General features: G+C 50.1%; 1 protein-coding gene across 4 annotated transcripts in view; it reads right to left on the bottom strand.

Annotated features, from left to right (window-relative positions):
* The window catches only part of TPP2 (tripeptidyl peptidase 2), a 252,335-nt gene extending 235,227 nt beyond the window's left edge, over positions 1 to 17,108 (bottom strand). For 2 of the 4 annotated variants that reach the window (XM_075336693.1, XM_075336691.1), the window contains exons 1-5: positions 16,898 to 17,108; positions 13,408 to 13,536; positions 10,841 to 10,936; positions 9,036 to 9,140; positions 8,807 to 8,931 (exon numbers count right to left, since the gene is read on the bottom strand). In XM_075336693.1, coding sequence (XP_075192808.1) covers positions 8,807 to 8,931; positions 9,036 to 9,140; positions 10,841 to 10,936; positions 13,408 to 13,536; positions 16,898 to 17,059 — 617 coding nt within the window. In that variant the 5' untranslated portion in view covers positions 17,060 to 17,108. The remainder of the gene's footprint in view (positions 1 to 8,806; positions 8,932 to 9,035; positions 9,141 to 10,840; positions 10,937 to 13,407; positions 13,537 to 16,897) is intronic. The other 2 variants (XM_075336694.1, XM_075336692.1) reach the window with 1 other exon arrangement.
* Between the last annotated feature and the right edge of the window lie 878 nt (positions 17,109 to 17,986).

A 17,986-nucleotide genomic window follows, 5' to 3' on the forward strand; every position in this document is an offset into this window, starting at 1 on the left:
TGCAGTAAAAACAGCATCGAAAGCCTGTGTTGCTTATATGCTGCTGCCGACTAGCCATCTAGGACATGGAGCCAAGAATGGCGACCGTACAATGCAATGTATAGCATACAAGCATAAAGTACAAAGAACACTGCAGCACATGCAATACAAGCAGCATAGAAGCCTGTGCCTTGGCACCCCTGCTTTTCTGCTGCTGTAGACTAGCCATCTAGGGGAATATAGCCCAGAATATCGACCATACAGTGCAATGTATAGCATACAAGCATAAGTACAAATGAACACTGCAACCCCTGCAATACAAGCAGCATAGAAAAAACCTGTGCCTCAGCACCCCTGCTTTTCTGCTGCTGTAGTCTAGTCATTCTAGGCGAAAATAGCCCAGACTAGCGACCGTACAGTGCAGTGTATAGCATACAAGCATAAATACACATGAACACTTCAGTACATACAAGCAGCATAGAAAGCCTGTGCCTTAGCACCCCTGCTTTCCTGCTGCTGATGTGTCGCCATCTAAGAGGGCATATAGCCAAAAACAGCGACCTATGCAGTATAAGCATAAAAATACAAATGGACAACTGCGGTATTTAGTGGGGTCAGCACTTCAGGTGCCGCTTACCGCCCGCCTATAAGCGGGTGTGTGGTCGCCCTAGTCCTGTGCCTGGTTGCCCAGAGTCCGATCTCTCAGCTCGGACTGCAGGAATGGCCGCCGGCGTCCTTCTCCAGCTCGTGTGAGTAGGGGCGGGCCGTGGGCGTGCCCCCAAGTCAGAGCGGGAAACCGGCGTCCCACAGTGTCCAGTGAGAGGGCTGGAGCATGTAAATAAGGCTCCAGCCCTCGGCGCTGCTGATTGTACAGCGTCTCTCCCCTACCCTGATTGACAGGGTGGGGGCGGGAACGAAGCGGAGCTAGGCCGCAAAAGCCGGGGACTGGATTTATAAGCGCCGCCGCCGTAAAAGCGCGGTCGGCGCTAAGTCCCCGGCGCACTACAAGTCCCAGCCGCGCCGCCGCTCCCGGAGCGTCCGGCGCGGTAGTTCCCCATACATAAAGTCACTCAGCTAGGCTGCAGTGACTGTAACCCTTTACTGTCCCCGGCGCACTAGCACACCCAGCAAGTCTGGAGTGTGCTGTGCCTGTGTGTACGGGGACACAGAGTACCTGAATGGTGCAGGGCCATGTCCCTGAACGGTACCCAGCTCCGTATCCAGCAGGTTCAATGGGTCTGTGGATGGAGCCCGGCCTCAGGGCTTTGGGGCCGGTAAGATCCCACTTCCTCAGAGCCCCTCAGGGGGATGTGGAAGGAAAACAGCATGTGGGCTCCAGCCGCCGTACCAGCAATAGGTACCTCAACCTTACAAACCACAAGCGGGGTGAGAAGGGAGCATGCTGGGGGCCCTATATGGGCCCTCTTTTCTTCCATCCGATATAGTCAGCAGCTACTGCTGACTAAACAGTGGAGCTATGCGTGGATGTCTGACCTCCTTCGCACAAAGCAGAAAACTGGTGAGCCAGTGATCCCACTGGGGGTGTATAGCCAGAAGGGGAGGGGCCTTACACTTTTTAGTGTAATGCTTTGTGTGGCCTCCGGAGGCAGTAGCTACACACCCAATCGTCTGGGTCTCCCAATAGAGCGCCGAAGAAAGGGAATTTTGTTTACTTACCGTAAATTCCTTTTCTTCTAGCTCCTATTGGGAGACCCAGACAATTGGGTGTATAGCTTCTGCCTCCGGAGGCCACACAAAATATTACACTTTAAAAAGTGTAACCCCTCCCCTCTGCATATACACCCCCCCATGCATCACGGGCTCCTCAGTTTTGGTGCAAAAGCAGGAAGGAGGAAACTTATAAATTGGTCTAAGGTAAATTCAATCCGAAGGATGTTCGGAGAACTGAAACCATGAACCAAAAGAACAATTCAACATGAACAACATGTGTACACAAAAGAACAACCAGCCCGAAGGGAACAGGGGCGGGTGCTGGGTCTCCCAATTTGAGCTAGAAGAAAAGGAATTTACGGTAAACAAAATTCCCTTCTTCTTTGTCGCTCCATTGGGAGACCCAGACAATTGGGACGTCCAAAAGCAGTCCCTGGGTGGGTAAAAGAATACCTCGGTAAAAGAGCCGTAAAACGGCCCCTTCCTACAGGTGGGCAACTGCCGCCTGAAGGACTCTCCTACCTAGGCTGGCATCTGCCGAAGCGTAGGTATGCACTTGATAGTGTTTCGTGAAAGCGTGCAGACTCGACCAGGTAGCCGCCTGACACACCTGCTGAGCCGTAGCCTGGTGCCGCAAAGCCCAGGACGCACCCACGGCTCTGGTAGAATGGGCCTTCAGCCCTGAAGGAACCGGAAGCCCAGAAGAACGGTAGGCTTCTCGAATTGGCTCCTTGATCCACCGAGCCAAGGTTAACTTAGAAGCCTGCAACCCTTTACGCTGGCCAGCGACAAGGACAAAGAGCGCATCCGAGCGGCGCAGGGGCGCCGTACGAGAAATGTAGAGTCTAAGTGCTTTCACCAGATCCAACAAGTGCAAATCCTTTTCACATTGGTGAACTGGATGCGGACAAAAAGAAGGTAAGGAGATATCCTGATTGAGATGAAAAGGGGATACCACCTTCGGGAGAAATTCCGGAACCGGACGCAGAACCACCTTGTCCTGGTGAAACACCAGGAAGGGGGCTTTGCATGACAGCGCTGCTAGCTCAGACACTCTCCGAAGTGATGTGACTGCCACTAGGAAGACCACCTTCTGCGAAAGGCGTGAAAGAGAAATATCCCTCATTGGCTCGAAGGGTGGTTTCTGAAGAGCCGTTAGCACCCTGTTCAGATCCCAGGGTTCTAGCGGACGCTTGTAAGGAGGGACTATGTGGCAAACCCCCTGCAGGAACGTGCGTACCTGTGGAAGCCTGGCTAGACGCTTTTGAAAAAACACAGAGAGCGCCGAGACTTGGCCCTTAAGGGAGCCGAGAGACAAACCCTTTTCCATTCCGGATTGAAGGAAGGACAGAAAAATGGGCAAGGCAAATGGCCAGGGAGTAAAACCCTGATCAGAGCACCAGGATAAGAAGATCCTCCACGTCCTGTGGTAGATCTTGGCGGACGTTGGTTTCCTGGCCTGTCTCATAGTGGCAATGACCTCTTGAGATAACCCTGAAGACGCTAGGATCCAGGACTCAATGGCCACACAGTCAGGTTGAGGGCCGCAGAATTCAGATGGAAAAATGGCCCTTGAGACAGCAAGTCTGGTCGGTCTGGTAGTGCCCACGGTTGGCCCACCGTGAGATGCCACAGATCCGGGTACCACGACCTCCTCGGCCAGTCTGGAGCGACGAGGATGGCGCGGCGGCAGTCGGACCTGATCTTGCGTAACACTCTGGGCAGCATTGCCAGAGGAGGAAACACATAAGGTAGTCGAAACTGCGACCAATCCTGAACTAATGCGTCCGCCGCCAGAGCTCTGTGATCTTGAGACCGTGCCATGAATGCCGGGACTTTGTTGTTGTGCCGAGACGCCATGAGATCGACGTCCGGCGTTCCCCAGCGGCAACAGATCTCTTGAAACACGTCCGGGTGAAGAGACTATTCCCCTGCGTCCATGCCCTGGCGACTGAGAAAGTCTGCTTCCCAGTTTTCTACGCCCGGGATGTGAACTGCGGAGATGGTGGAGGCTGTGGCTTCCACCCACAGCAGAATCCGCCGAACTTCCTGGAAGGCTTGCCGACTGCGTGTGCCGCCTTGGTGATTGATGTATGCCACCGTCGTGGCGTTGTCCGACTGAATTCGGATCTGCCTGCCTTCCAGCCACGGCTGGAACGCCTTTAGGGCTAGATACACTGCCCTTATCTCCAGAACATTGATCTGAAGGGAGGACTCTGGCTGAGTCCAGGTACCCTGAGCCCTGTGGTGGAGAAAGACCGCTCCCCACCCTGACAGACTCGCGTCCGTCGTGACCACAGCCCAGGATGGGGGCAGGAATGATTTCCCCTTCGACAGAGAAGTGGGAAGAAGCCACCACTGAAGGGAGGCCTTGGCTGCCCGAGAAAGGGAGACGTTCCTGTCGAGGGACGTCGACTTCCTGTCCCATTTGCGGAGAATGTCCCATTGAAGTGGACGCAGATGAAACTGCGCAAAAGGAACTGCCTCCATTGCTGCCACCATCTTCCCTAGGAAGTGCATGAGGCGCCTCAAGGGGTGCGACTGGGCTCGAAGGAGAGATTGCACCCCTGTCTGCAGCGACCGCTGTTTGTCCAGCGGAAGCTTCACTATCGCTGAGAGAGTATGAAACTCCATGCAGAGATATGTCAGTGATTGGGCCGGTGTCAATTTTGACTTTGGGAAATTGATGATCCACCCGAATCTCTGGAGAGTCTCCAGAGCAATGTTCAGGCTGTGTTGGCATGCCGCCCGAGAGGGGGCCTTGACAAGCAGATCGTCTAAGTAAGGGATCACCGAGTGTCCCTGAGAGTGTAGGACTGCTACCACTGTTGCCATGACCTTGGTGAAGACCCGTGGGGCTGTCGCCAGGCCGAAAGGCAGTGCCACGAACTGAAGGTGTTCGTCCCCGATGGCGAAACGCAGGAAGCGCTGATGCTCTGGTGCAATCGGCACGTGGAGATAAGCATCCCTGATGTCGATTGATGCTAGGAAGTCTCCTTGGGACATTGAGGCGATGACGGAGCGGAGAGATTCCATCCGGAACCGCCTGGTTTTCACGTGTGTTGAGCAGTTTTTGGTCCAGAACGGGACGGAAGGATCCGTCCTTTTTTGGCACCACAAACAAGTTGGAGTAAAAACCGTGGCCCAATTGCTGAAGGGGAAAAGGGATCACCACTCCCTCTGCCTTCAGAGTGCTCACCGCCTGAAGAAGAGCATCGGCTCGCTCGGGGGGGTGGAGATGTTCTGAAGAAACGAGTCGGAGGACGAGAGCAGAACTCTATCCTGTAACCGTGGGACAGAATGTCTCTCACCCATCTGTCTTGGACATGCGGCAACCAGGCGTCGCAAAAGCGGGAGAGCCTGCCACCGACCGAGGATGCGGTTTGGGGAGGCCGAAAGTCATGAGGAGGCCGCTTTGGTAGCGGTTCCTCCGGCGGTCTTTTTAGGACGTGACTTAGACCGCGCCATGAATCAGAGTTCCTCTGACCCTTCTGTGGCCTGTTGGACGAGGAGAATTGAGACCTGGCTGAGGGCCGAAAGGACCGAAACCTCGATTGTACCTTCCGTTGTGGAGGTCTGTTTGGTTTGGACTGGGGTAAGGACGAGTCCTTTCCCTTGGATTGTTTAATGATTTCATCCAATCGCTCGCCAAACAGGCGGTCGCCAGAAAATGGCAACCCGGTTAAGAACTTTTTGGAAGCAGAGTCTGCCTTCCATTCACGTAGCCACATGGCCCTGCGGACTGCCACCGAATTGGCGGATGCTACCGCCGTACGGCTCGCAGAGTCCAGGACAGCATTCATGGCGTAGGACGCAAACGCCGACGCCTGAGAGGTTAAGGACACAACCTGCGGAGTAGAGGCACGTGTGACTGCATTAATCTCAGACTGACAAGCTGAGATAGCTTGGAGTGCCCATACGGCTGCGAATGCCGGAGCAAAGGACGCGCCAATAGCTTCATAGATGGATTTCATCAAGAGCTCTATCTGCCTGTCAGTGGCATCCTTGAGTGATGCACCATCTGCCACTGCAACTATGGATCTAGCCGCCAATCTAGAGACTGGAGGATCCACCTTGGGACACTGAGCCCAACCCTTGACTACGTCAGGGGGGGAAGGGATAACGTGTGTCATTAAGGCGCTTAGTAAAGCGCTTATCTGGAAAGGCTCGGTGTTTCTGGACTGTATCTCTGAAGTCGGAGTGATCCAGAAACCCACTCCGTGTACGTTTGGGAAACCTAAAATGGAATTTCTCCTGAGAAGCAGACTCCTCAATCGGAGGCGCTGGAGGAGAAAGATTCAACACCTGATTGATGGACGCTATAAGGTAGTTTACTATGGCGTCCCCTTCAGGTGTATCAAGGTTGAGAGCGGCGTCAGGATCAGAGCCCTGATCTGCCACCTCCGCTTCATCCTCCAGGGAGTCCTCATGCTGAGACCCTGAACAGTGTGATGAAGTCGAGGGAAGCTCCCAGCGAGCCCGCTTAGTCGGTCTGGGACTGCGGTCCGTGTCGGAGTCCTCACCGTGGGACCTATGCGTCGTTCCAGGAGCACTTTGCTGCTCCAACCGAGGGGGGCCTGGGGTCAATGATTCAACTGTGCCCGGGGCCTGTGTTACCGGTCTGGACTGCAAAGCTTCTAGTATCTTAGCAGATCATTTATCCATACTCTCAGAGAGTTTGTCAGCGAATACTGCGAACTCTGTCCCTGTCACCTGGACAGTGGGAGCCGGTGGTTCCACCTGGGTCGGGGGTCCCACCAATGGCTGAGACTCCGGCTGAGTGAGTGTCACAGGGGCCGAACATTGCACACAATGAGGGTAGGTGGAACCTGCAGGTAGCATAGCCGCACATGAGGTACAGATTGCAAAGTAAGCCTGTGCCTTGGCACCCTTGCTTTTTGCGGACGACATGCTGTTGTCTCCCCTTAGAGCAACCAGTGAGGGTATATAGCCAAAAGCAAATAGTGCGGCCGTACAAAGTAAATGTATACAAAATAAGCATATAAGTATACACTTCGGCACCCAGGGGGGCCAACACTTAGTAACAGGTGCGGCTTACCGACCGCCCGCAGCGGTTGTGTGACCACCAGATTCCCTGCCTGGGCCTCCCAGAGCTGTGGAGCTCGGTTGTCTCTCCTCTGAAAATCTCCAGCGTCTGCTGCAGGAATGGCTGCTAGCGTTCTGAGAGGAGGAGGGGGCCGTGGGCGTGCCTCAAAAAGTGCGGGAATCTGATGCCCCACGGTGCTCAGTGAGGGGGGAGGAGGATACGAAGTATGCTCCAGCCCTCAGCGCTGACGTCTAGTGCAGCGTCCCGCCCTTACCCCTGACTGGCAGGCCCGGGGGCGGGAGTATGCGGTGCTAGGCCGCAAAAGCCGGGGAATAAAGTTATAAGCGCGGCCGGCAAACAAGCGCGGTCAGCGCGGTAGTCCCGGCGCACTAACACACCCAGCAGCTGCTGCAGCGTCCATAACACAGGCGCACTATGCGCCGTCCCCAAGGGGACACAGAGTACCTCAGAGTAGCAGGGCCTTGTCCCTGATGATACCCGGTCTCCTGTCCAGCAGATTCCCCCAGGGGCTGCGGAGGGAGCACGGTCCCAGTGCCTGGTGACCGGTTAGGATCCCACTTCACCCAGAGCCCCTAAGGGATGGGGAAGGAAAACAGCATGTGGCTCCTGCCTATGTACCCGCAATGAGTACCTCAACCTTAACAAACACCGCCGACCAGAGTGGGGTGAGAAGGGAGCATGCCGGGGGCCCTGTTATGGGCCCTCTTTTCTTCCATCCGATATAGCCAGCAGCTGCTGCTGACTAAATTGTGGAGCTTGCGTGGATGTGTGCCTCCTTCGCACAAAGCATAAAAACTGAGGAGCCCGTGATGCACGGGGGGGTGTATAGGCAGAGGGGAGGGGTTACACTTTTTAAAGTGTAATACTTTGTGTGGCCTCCGGAGGCAGAAGCTATACACCCAATTGTCTGGGTCTCCCAATGGAGCGACAAAGAAATTTCAGCATTCGCCACAACAAATACCTACAAATCAACAAAAGAATAGCTTCACAAGAAGATCAAAATTTTGGAATGCCCAAAGTCCAAACCTGAATCCATATGAAAATCAAGGGTGACCTTAAGGGGCTGTTATGCCCTTGATATGGAGCACTACAAGGATGAATGGGAAAGCATTGCCAATTCCTGATGTGCCCTGCTGATAAGAGTCCTACTCAAAAAGACTGAATGATGTAAACATTTTAAAGGGCACTTCAACAAAAGTAATCATTTAAGGGTGTGCATATTTATACATCCACATTACTATAGTGCTTCATTTTTCTACCTGAAAAGATAGAATATTTTTAAATTGAATTGTGCAGATTATGGGTGACATTACTGTGAAAGGAGGAAAAAAAAAAAAAAAAAAAAATTTTGAAATAGAGATAGCGAGATTGAAGATTGGCGGCGGGGGGCAGCATGGGAGCGCGCAGGAGCGGCGATCAAACAGCGGCGGTGGCGTGGTACTACAAGTACCAGCAGGGCAAAGCGCAGATATGCTGGGAGAGGGCTCTCCATGTGAAAACAAGCCTGGGGAGGGCGGTCACCACCAGGTCAAACTGCTCTCCCCGCACGCTGATTGGAGCAATTGCGCGTCACAACACGATCGCTCCAATCAGTGCTGCGGGGGGGGGCGCCGTGATTGCTGGCCTCCAGCCTATGATTGTACCTGGATATCACCGGTTCGCACTGTTGGGGGGCATTCTTTAAGTCAAAAACAGTGCGATCTCTGTGACTGGCGGTTCATATTTGAACTTCCAATCACCGCGATCATGGATGGGGAGTGGCGATGCCACCCCCGGGGTCTCGCAAAAGTCCCCTGCTGGAAGAAACAGCAGGGGGCATCAATTGAAAGCCATTGCTATGGCTACAGCAATCAAATGAATTCTAGGCAGTAAAATTACGTCCCTGGTCGTTAAGTCACATAAAAATAGGACGTAATTTTACTACCCAAGGGGTGAACAACATTTTTTAACATTACAAAAGCCTGGCACTTTAACAGGTGTGTAGACTTTGAATCCATTGTATCTGTATAATATACAGCTTTAAGAATTTGCCTATAAATGACACTTTAAAACTCTGGATGGAGAGGTCATCGAGAAAGCCTGACTTACCTCCACGTCTCCCCATCGTGCCACACTAAGCAGTCATACACAGGGCCAGGATCCCCAAACTTCTTTTCAAACAGGTTTAGTATTTCAACTTGATTTTGAATATCTTCTTTAATCAATTTTCCCATCTATTTCAAAAAAGGAAAAGCAATTAAAAAGTTAGGAGGATATACAATAGAAAAAAAATAAAATGCTAATGTAGGAGTAAAAAGAAAAAAAAAATATTCAATACCAAAGTCTGAGTATTAGAAGTGGAGTCAATCTCATCCTGCTTCCGGCACGCTTCTGCCAGTACAGCTCTGTGCACAGGATCCCATAACTTCTCCTTCCGCTCTTTCTACATTTAGATAAACGTTAATGTTAGATTACTCGGCTTATTATATGGGGTGCCTAATGAATTTGTATTACTGGAAGATCTGCACAGAACTCACTGAAAACGGTCATTGTCACATTAAATAAAATGCATAGAAAGGCTAACATTACTGGTAGGACCCGGAGTGTAAAAGTCTGGATCCACGCGGTTTTAAAGATGCCCGAGTGCCAGACCCGGGCCCGACACTGGGGAAATTAAAGGAAAAACAAAGAAAAGGGTTAAGCGAGCGTTTCATACTTAGAGTCTCTGTGTCATGCCAGCACACTGCTTCCGGGTCGCGCATTCACTTCGTGTACTGCACAATAGGCTCGTCGCATACACACAGTTTTCTGTGCTTTCTCCGCCCACCGGCCGTCTGTGATTGGTTGCAGTCAGACGCACCCCCAACCTGTGACAGTGTGCCTGCAGTCATTGCGGCTCAGTCATTGTCTGCACTCACAGCTGGCAGTCTTGTTCTATGGCCGCTTGCTGTGAGATGTAGCAGAGCTGGAAGCGGCATGGATTACGCCGGACATGGAGGGGTGTTTGGGGTTAATAAAGTGATGAAAGAGGGTGTGTTTTTGTATTTAATTCCAAATAAAGGATAGTTTCTGTGTTTGTACTTATTTACAGGTTAGTGATACAGCTATCTCAGACGCCTGTGCCATCACGAACCTAGGGTTTAGTAGCAGCTGTGCGCTATTAACCCCTGCTATTACCCCGGATTGCCAGCACACCAGGGCAACAGGAAGAGCCGGTAAAGCACCGGAATTGTCACATCTAATAGATGTGGCAATACCGGGCAGCTGCGGGCTGAAAACACCAGCTGGCTTTACCTTGGCTGGGTGGGGGACCGCACGTAGGGGTTTAATTTATTTAAATTTAAAAAAAAAAAAAAGCGGCATGTTTCTCTTAGGCCGGAATCACACTTGCGAGGGACTCGCGTTGCATCACTCAGCACAGCTACACACTCTCCTAACAGGAGTGAGTCGGCCGCATGTGTTTCTATGTACCTGCACGCTCACGTTCAGAGAGCAGCAGGCCATGCCGGGTGATGTCATGCCAGACTCGCATGTGTGATTCTGGGCTTATTTTGATACACAGCACAGATAAAGCCCGACAGTTGGGGGCTGCAGCCATGCGCTTTATCCATGCTGGCATCAGATAATGGGGGACCCTGCGCTGATTCATTTATTCATTTATTTTTATACCACCATACTGACCCGCAGACACTTGCACTGCTTTCCCCACCCACTGGCCGTCCTGGCGCCTGTGATTGGTTGCAGTCAGCTGACACGCTACCACTCAGGGTGGGAGCGCATCTAACTGCAACCAATTACACGCGCTGGTGGGCGGGCAAAACAGATGAGTTAATTGTCAGCTCCAGAAGCTAATGAGGGACCCGGAAGCAGCTTGCCGCCATCACACAGCCTCTGTGAGTACCCGCACTCGCTCCTACCCCCCTATCACTTCAACCAATGTTTTTAATCTCCAGATTCTGGTCCCCATAGACTTATATGGTACCAGATTCCGGAGCGGATCGGGGGTTTTTTTCAGGGACCCGCCGGTCCTGATTTTTTGCAAGTTTGAACAGCTCTAATTACTGGCCATTCACAGATAAAGTCCTAAACACAACTGAATCCAACATTTGTACACAAACATGTCCCATCATTCCCAGTGATTACCTGTAGTCGCTCCTTAAGTGCCTTTGGATAAAAATCAAAGCCATTCTTAATGCCTAGATGATATCTGCCAGATGGATTTTGCCAGTTTGTGGGAACCTATTGTTGAAGGACACAAAAGAATCATTTGTTTTACCAGTTTTCCAAAAACAGCAGAGCAATAATTGGGACATCACTTCATCAGAAGGCTTTTCATAAACTCAGGCCATTGGATTGTGTCTTTATGTATGGGCTTTGGTATCACCACTAAAACATATGTGCACATCCACCAAGTTGTGTTGTTTTCTTCCCCCCCCATTATTGATTGCTTCTTCAATGCAAATTTAATTAACTTTTCTAAAGAACCTTCATTAGATTAGGTTTTCTGGACCGGATATGATTTTCTGCATCAACTGTGTGACTACAGCTGAGCCCTAGAAGTGTGCAATATGCACACTGTCAGGATTCTGCTGTTTGCCTGTTGAAGCAGTCATGTGACCACTCACATGGGATTTGCATATAGGCAATCATGAGCCAACCAGCTTCTCTTCTGCTACTCTATAGAAAATTGCGCAAAGCAGGAAATATAGCTAGTCAGCCCCTGACCACACCAGATAGCAGGGAGATTTTGCCCACTGTTAAGAGTGACTGCAGAAATTCATGCTTGGTCTGGAAAACCTCTTTAGAAATGTTCTACCATTTTGCTGTTTCAGAGTTCTTTATTTAGATGAATGCTCTGCAAAACTGATACAACTCCTAATATGCGCTCTGCGACCACCTCTCTTCTCTGCATCTTTCACACATCCGTGCGTCATGCTTTGAGCATGGATTGGCCAGGGGTCTCCTGACCTGAACTAGACTGCCTCATATAAGCCTATTTGGCCGCTGAGTTGGGTCACAAGACCCAATGTCAGTCCGTACATCGCAGTCTTCTCACAGACTGCACCATGGATGTGTAAAGCCTGCCTTACAGATAGCAGGAGGGAGCTGTACACAGCTCTAAAGAGTGGAAACCATCTAGAGTCCAGCCAAACAGAAGAAAAAGAAGAAATAAGTGCAGGAGACAAGCTGTGCTGATAAATGCATAGTGAAGACACTGGCAACTTGGATACAGATAGGATGGATATCCATCCTATATTACTGGGAGAGACACTCCCACTCGAGGAAATCTCAAACCTGGATCAGCCAGCAAATTGTATATTACGGGGTCTGAAAATGAATTAAAGGGAATCAGTCACCAGATTTTTGCTTCCCCATCTGAGAGCAGCAAAATGTGGAGCCAGAGACCCTGATTCCAGGGATGTGTCACTTACAAAAGGTGTTTGCTGTCATTCTGATAAAAATCAATGTGTTCCATGCTGCAAATCTAGCAGTTATACAGAGCTCATGAATATTCTGGACTACCAGGCAGCAGGCCAAGTAGTCCTCTAATGAGGATCTATTGCTGATTAAACAGTGATTTTAATCAAAACTACGCTAAGCAGCCAAGTACATGACATCGCTGGAAGCAGGATCTCTGCCCCTATATTACACTACATTTAAAAAAGTCTTTGCTTGCTGTGAAGGTAAACCCAACTTTCATTTCAGCTGCAATCTTTATTAGACAGAAATATACAATAATTCCTTACGACTAGAGATGGGCAAATAATGAAATATTTGTGTGCGGATTATTCTTACTGAATACCTAGTACTATTCCAGTATTCATCATGAATAACAAACCTAATGTAAATCTAGGGGGAAACCAAGCATCTTCTTGAATACTTCCCAGAAAATGCACGGGTTCCCCATTGACTTGCATTAGTGTCATTATTCGTGAGGAATACTGTACTAGTACTAAGGGTACCGTCTCACTAAACGACGTACCAGCGATTCCGACCACAATATGACATGGTCGCTGGTGAGCTGTCAATAGGCAGATCTCACCAGCGACTCGTGAAAACGATGCTGCGCTTGGTAACCAAGGTAAATATCGGGTAACTAAGCAAAATGCTTTGCTTGGTTACTCGATATTTACCCTGGTTACCAGCGCATACCGCTTAGCGCTGGCTCCCTGAACTCGTAGCCAGGGTACACATCGGGTTAATAAGCAAAGCGCTTCGCTTAGTTACCCGATGTGTACTCTGGCTACGTGTGCAGGGAGCCAGAACTGGCAGCCTGAGAGCGGCGTACGCTAGTAACCAAGGTAAATATCGGGTAACCAAGCAAAGCGCTTCGCTTGGTTACCCGATGTGTACCTTGGTTACCAGCTTCCGCAGCTTCCAGATGCCGGATCCCTGCACATTCAGATAGTTGCTCTCTCGCTGTCAAACACAGTGATGTATACTTCACAGCAGGAGAGCAACGAGCAAAAAATGAACCAGCACTGTGTGTAACGAGCAGCGATTTCACAGCAGGGGCCAGATCACTGCTCAATGTCACACACAGCGAGATCACTAATGAGGTCACTGGTGCGTCACAAAAACCTGTGACTCAGCAGCGATCTCACTATGTGAGAAGTACCCCTAAGTATTCAGTACAAATAATCCGAACACGAATGTTTCACTATTTGCCCATCACTGCTTACAACATCTGAAGATAAGAAGTTACTCACCTTTAGAGTCCTACCAGACAGGCCGGCTATCACCCCTTCTTTTGGTTCCACCACAGTACTGGTGTTGACATCACCACTTCCAGTTGTATCTATGATGTCTAGAATCTTTGGCTTTCCATCTGATGTTAGCTATGGAGAAAAAAAAAGCCAAAAACAAAACACAATCATGCCCAATCAGTAAGATTTCGCAGTTCTTGGCCACTATGGAGTGTTTAATCTTCCGAACCTCTAGATCAAGACTTATGATTGATGGCCCAGTAAAAAATATGTACAGGGTTTGTCCACTCATCTAATTCTATCCTAGCTTTGAAAAATATATGACCATTTAACCCCTTCAGTCCCGGGGCACTTTCCGCTTTTGCATTTTTGTTTTTTGCTCCCCTTCTTCCGAGAGCCGTAACTTTTTTATTTTTCCGTCAATCTTGCCATATGAGGGCTTGTTTTTTGCGGGACGAGTTGTACTTTTAAATGAAACCATAAGTTTTACCATATGGTGTACTGGAAAACAGCAAAAAAATTTCAAGTGTGGAAAAACTGCAAAAAAGTGTGATGGCACAATAGTTTTTGGGATGTTTTGTTCACGGTGTTCACTATATGGTAAAACTGATGTGTGGGTATGATGCCTGAGGTCAGTGCGAGTTTGTAGACACCAAACATGTATAGGTTTACTTGTATCTAAGGGGTTAAAAAAAAACAAGCTTATCCAATAAAAGTGGCGCACGTTTTGCGCCATTTTCAGAAACACGTAGCGTTCTCATTTTTCTGGATCTATGGCTCAGTGACGGCTTATTTTTTGCGTCTCGAGCTGTCATTTCTAATGGTACCATTTTTGATAGATCGGGCATTTCTGAACGCGGCGACACCAAATGTGTATATTTATTTTTTAACCCTTTAATTTTCAATGAGGGGAAAGGGGGGGGGGGTGATTTGACCTTTTAGGTTTTATTTATTTTTTAAAACTTTTTTAATTTTGTTTTTTTTTTTTTTATTTTACTAGTCTCCCTAGGGGGCTATAGCGATCAGCAATCCGATCGCTCTTATCTATCTGCTTATCACAGCTATACAGCTGTAAACAGCAGATTCAGTCACTTCCTGTCTCTCTCTGCTCTCGGCCGAGGGAAAACGAAAGTGAAACTTCATAGCTGCAGGCGTCATCACATGACCCTGTGCTACGATGGCAACCACCAAAAGTCACGTGATCACGCACGTGACTTCCGGTGGGGGCGGCGACAAGTAAAAATCACGGCCGCGCGCATATAGATCTAGCTGCCAGACTTTGGCAGTGAGATTTAAGGGGTTAAATGTTGCGAGTGGAAGCGATTCCACTCGCAACATGCAGGCACACGTCAGCTGTTGAAAACAGCTGATGTGTGCCGACCACTGCCGCCTGCCCGCGGCAGGGGGCAGGGCTTAACGGGACACGCTCCATGACGGATAGATCCGTCCATGGTCGTGAAGGGGTTAATGGGGTTATTCCTAGAGATAAAAGATATCTGCAGGCGATAACCTACTGGTGGCTTGGGGTCTGAAAACTGGGAACCAGAGCAATGATGAAAAAGGACTCCGAAGTCATGAGAACGGGGGTCAGAAAAGCTCTTCTGGAGCGGAGGTGTGCTTACTATAGGGCCTTCAGAGAAAGCCGAGTACAGCCATTATCTATGGGTATATTGTAAACAGCTGAATGGAACAGACTGAGCATGCGGAGCTCTGCTCCATTCCAAATGGGGCTCTGTAGATCCCCACTCTCGAATTTCGAGGTCCCCTTTCTCATGATCACAGAGAATCAAGCAATCGGTACCCCAAGTGATTACACAAGCTCCTAATCAGTATGTTCCTACAAGTAATATAATAAAATCTATGACACGTGATCCCTGCGGAATTCAGCGCCTACTACACTGTTCCAGCCTTCAGACAAATCAGACATCCGGAAAAAGTGCAACCAGCCCCAGCTCTCACGTCCTCCAACATGAAGTGCGTCTGCAAGACGGGACAGTAAAGTGGCGGCAGAGATGGCGGGACACCGCGAGAGCCGGAACAGTCACCGCTGGAACAGCTCTGGAGGTCAGTATAGGTGTTCCTATTCTACTGGGGGCTGGGCATAGGGATTAAAGGGTTGTCTGAGTGGTGGACTACCCCTTTAATTACAGAAAATGATTAGAAATGTCATACTGGGATCAGGAGACAAACGGAAAATGCAGACATGTGTATTTTTAGTGTCACAGACCACAGACGGGGAGGCCCCGATGATCTTGGTCTGTCTATAGAGTCCCTCCGGAGGAAGATTGAAAGCCCTGGAAAGGAGGCAGGGGCTCAGAATTAGAGGTCAGCAAGAGGATAGGATTTTATATGTCATTTTTTTTCTTTCCCAATATTTTATTGTGATGTTTGTTATCAGGGTTGTTCCCTTTCAATTACATTCCTTGTATAGATGCAGTTTGCCATAAATAAATAAAAACTGCCTGCACTCACCTTCCTCGGAACTCCGGCGAGTCTGTTCCAATGGCTGACGGGCGTTGTGTCTCTAGAAGAACACCCCCAGAGATCACCGATTGGCTGGTTCCCTGTCAAGGTGATTTAAGGGCCGCAGCCAATGCCGGTGCCAGGAACAGTGGCGGGAGCGGGGAAGGTGAGGACAGACCGCTGGCGATTGTTTGTTTTCTTATTCTAGCAAACTACAGCCGGGGGAGAAATTTAATGGAAAGGAAAACCCCGTTTAAAATGGGGAAAGATTCTCCCCTGGGAACAAGTAGGGGTCTGTGAGACACCACACCGGCCTGGAGGAGCGCCTGGGAATGGCAGGAGCACACAGTCCAGGGCGCACAAAGCTGGAATATGGAAAATACCAGTGCCTCGCTGGTGAATTCTAAAATAGGAGCCGGACACGTCCACTGGATCGGGGCACAAACCGTGACTTATTGCTTATACCACCATGAAGCCATACAATGGCAGCGGTCACTCGGTGCTATGCTCCAATCAATGACATACACCGATGCGCACGAGCTGTGTACTGTGCCCACATGACCCGGCTTCTGGTTTCGGTGGTCGTCCTCTTCAGGGTGCACAGTTACTGATGACGGTACCTGACACATGACGTACCCCGATGTGTACTGTGCCCACATGACCCGGCTTCTGGTTTCGGTGGTCGTCCTCTTCAGGGTGCACACTTTCTGATAATACATGACGTACCCCGATGACATGTGCGGGTCTTTGGGGCAGGCTTAGAGTTGGTTTGGGATATGCTCATACAGCTGGACATATAGTGCTGCGGACCAGTATGTGATGTGCCGGGCATCCCCCGGGAGGACACAGGAGACCACCCTTATATACACTGCCCTTGTGGGATAAGACTGCATACTCCTGCCCGGTGACAGATGCCACCACCTGGTGATGCCCGGGCTGCCAGCACTCATCCCATGTGACCAGCCCCTGGCACTGCCCCAGCCCAGACAGGGCAGTACTGTACCCAGCAGACATGGCTGCCCTCATATACCTGCATCCCAGGGGCCCCCGGGTCCACCCCGGTGTCCAGCACTGCGATCAGCGTCCCGCGGCCATCATAGCACGGATACCGGGACAGGAAGGCCGCGGCTCCGGTCTCCTTCTTAGGCAGCAGCCCGTGGAAGGGGAAAGGTTCTTCCCAGCCGGCAGCCATGATGAGCAGAAGAGGGGGAGGCGCCTGCTGCAGGTTGTGAAACCCACCAACAACGGCACCTACAAGGATGGGCGGAAGTGGAGCGGGCCACGCCTACTCAGTGCTGATTGGTCTGCGGTTCACATTGCCTCTGAGATGTCGGGAGCGCCCTCTGCAGGCTCTCAGCGCATCATCACCGCCAGTTCCGGGAGTACACCGCCCCGGTATATGTGGGAGTGATCGCGTAATAGTGATGGGCAGTCCGGCTCTTTTTGATGAGCCGGCTCATTTGGCTCGGCTCACCAAAAAGAATCGGCTCTTTCGGCTCAAAAAACGGCTCTTTTTTAAAAAAAAACCCTCTGCTACACCTTGTGGTGATGCAGAACCTCCCCTGTACATTGGGAACCTCATTGTACACCCTTGTATGTATCTAGTGAAGCAGTAAAAACAGTTTTTAGCATTATTGTTTCCGTTTCCTCAGATTGTCAGCTCTTCTGGACAGGGCCCTCGCTCCTCTTTTATGTGGTGTTTTTTGTACATGTCCTTTCTACATTAGTCAGTGCTCTGATATGTGTCGCTCCTACAAAAGATTATAATTCCTGAAAATAAAGGCGAGTTGCAATTACTGTGCTGCCTGTCACTATATGTGCAACACACACACACTGTACATACTGAACACAAAGGACACACATACACACATTGTACACACATACTGTACGCACACCAAAATATGGAAGCATAGGATACTGAATAGCAAAATCAGTTCTTTTCAACACAACCTGGAACAGAAATGTTTAAATGCTAACATAGCATGGGTCCAACTTCTGCTGGTGGTGCAGAGCACTACAAATCCCAGCAAGTGGAACACAATATGGCAATGCAACACTAGTTACATACCAACTTTTTTAACAGTTAAGTGACAATAAATGTCATTGAGGTAGTATTGCA

This window comes from Anomaloglossus baeobatrachus, chromosome 2 (assembly GCF_048569485.1).
Source record: "Anomaloglossus baeobatrachus isolate aAnoBae1 chromosome 2, aAnoBae1.hap1, whole genome shotgun sequence".
In the NCBI taxonomy this organism is placed as follows: domain Eukaryota; kingdom Metazoa; phylum Chordata; class Amphibia; order Anura; family Aromobatidae; genus Anomaloglossus; species Anomaloglossus baeobatrachus.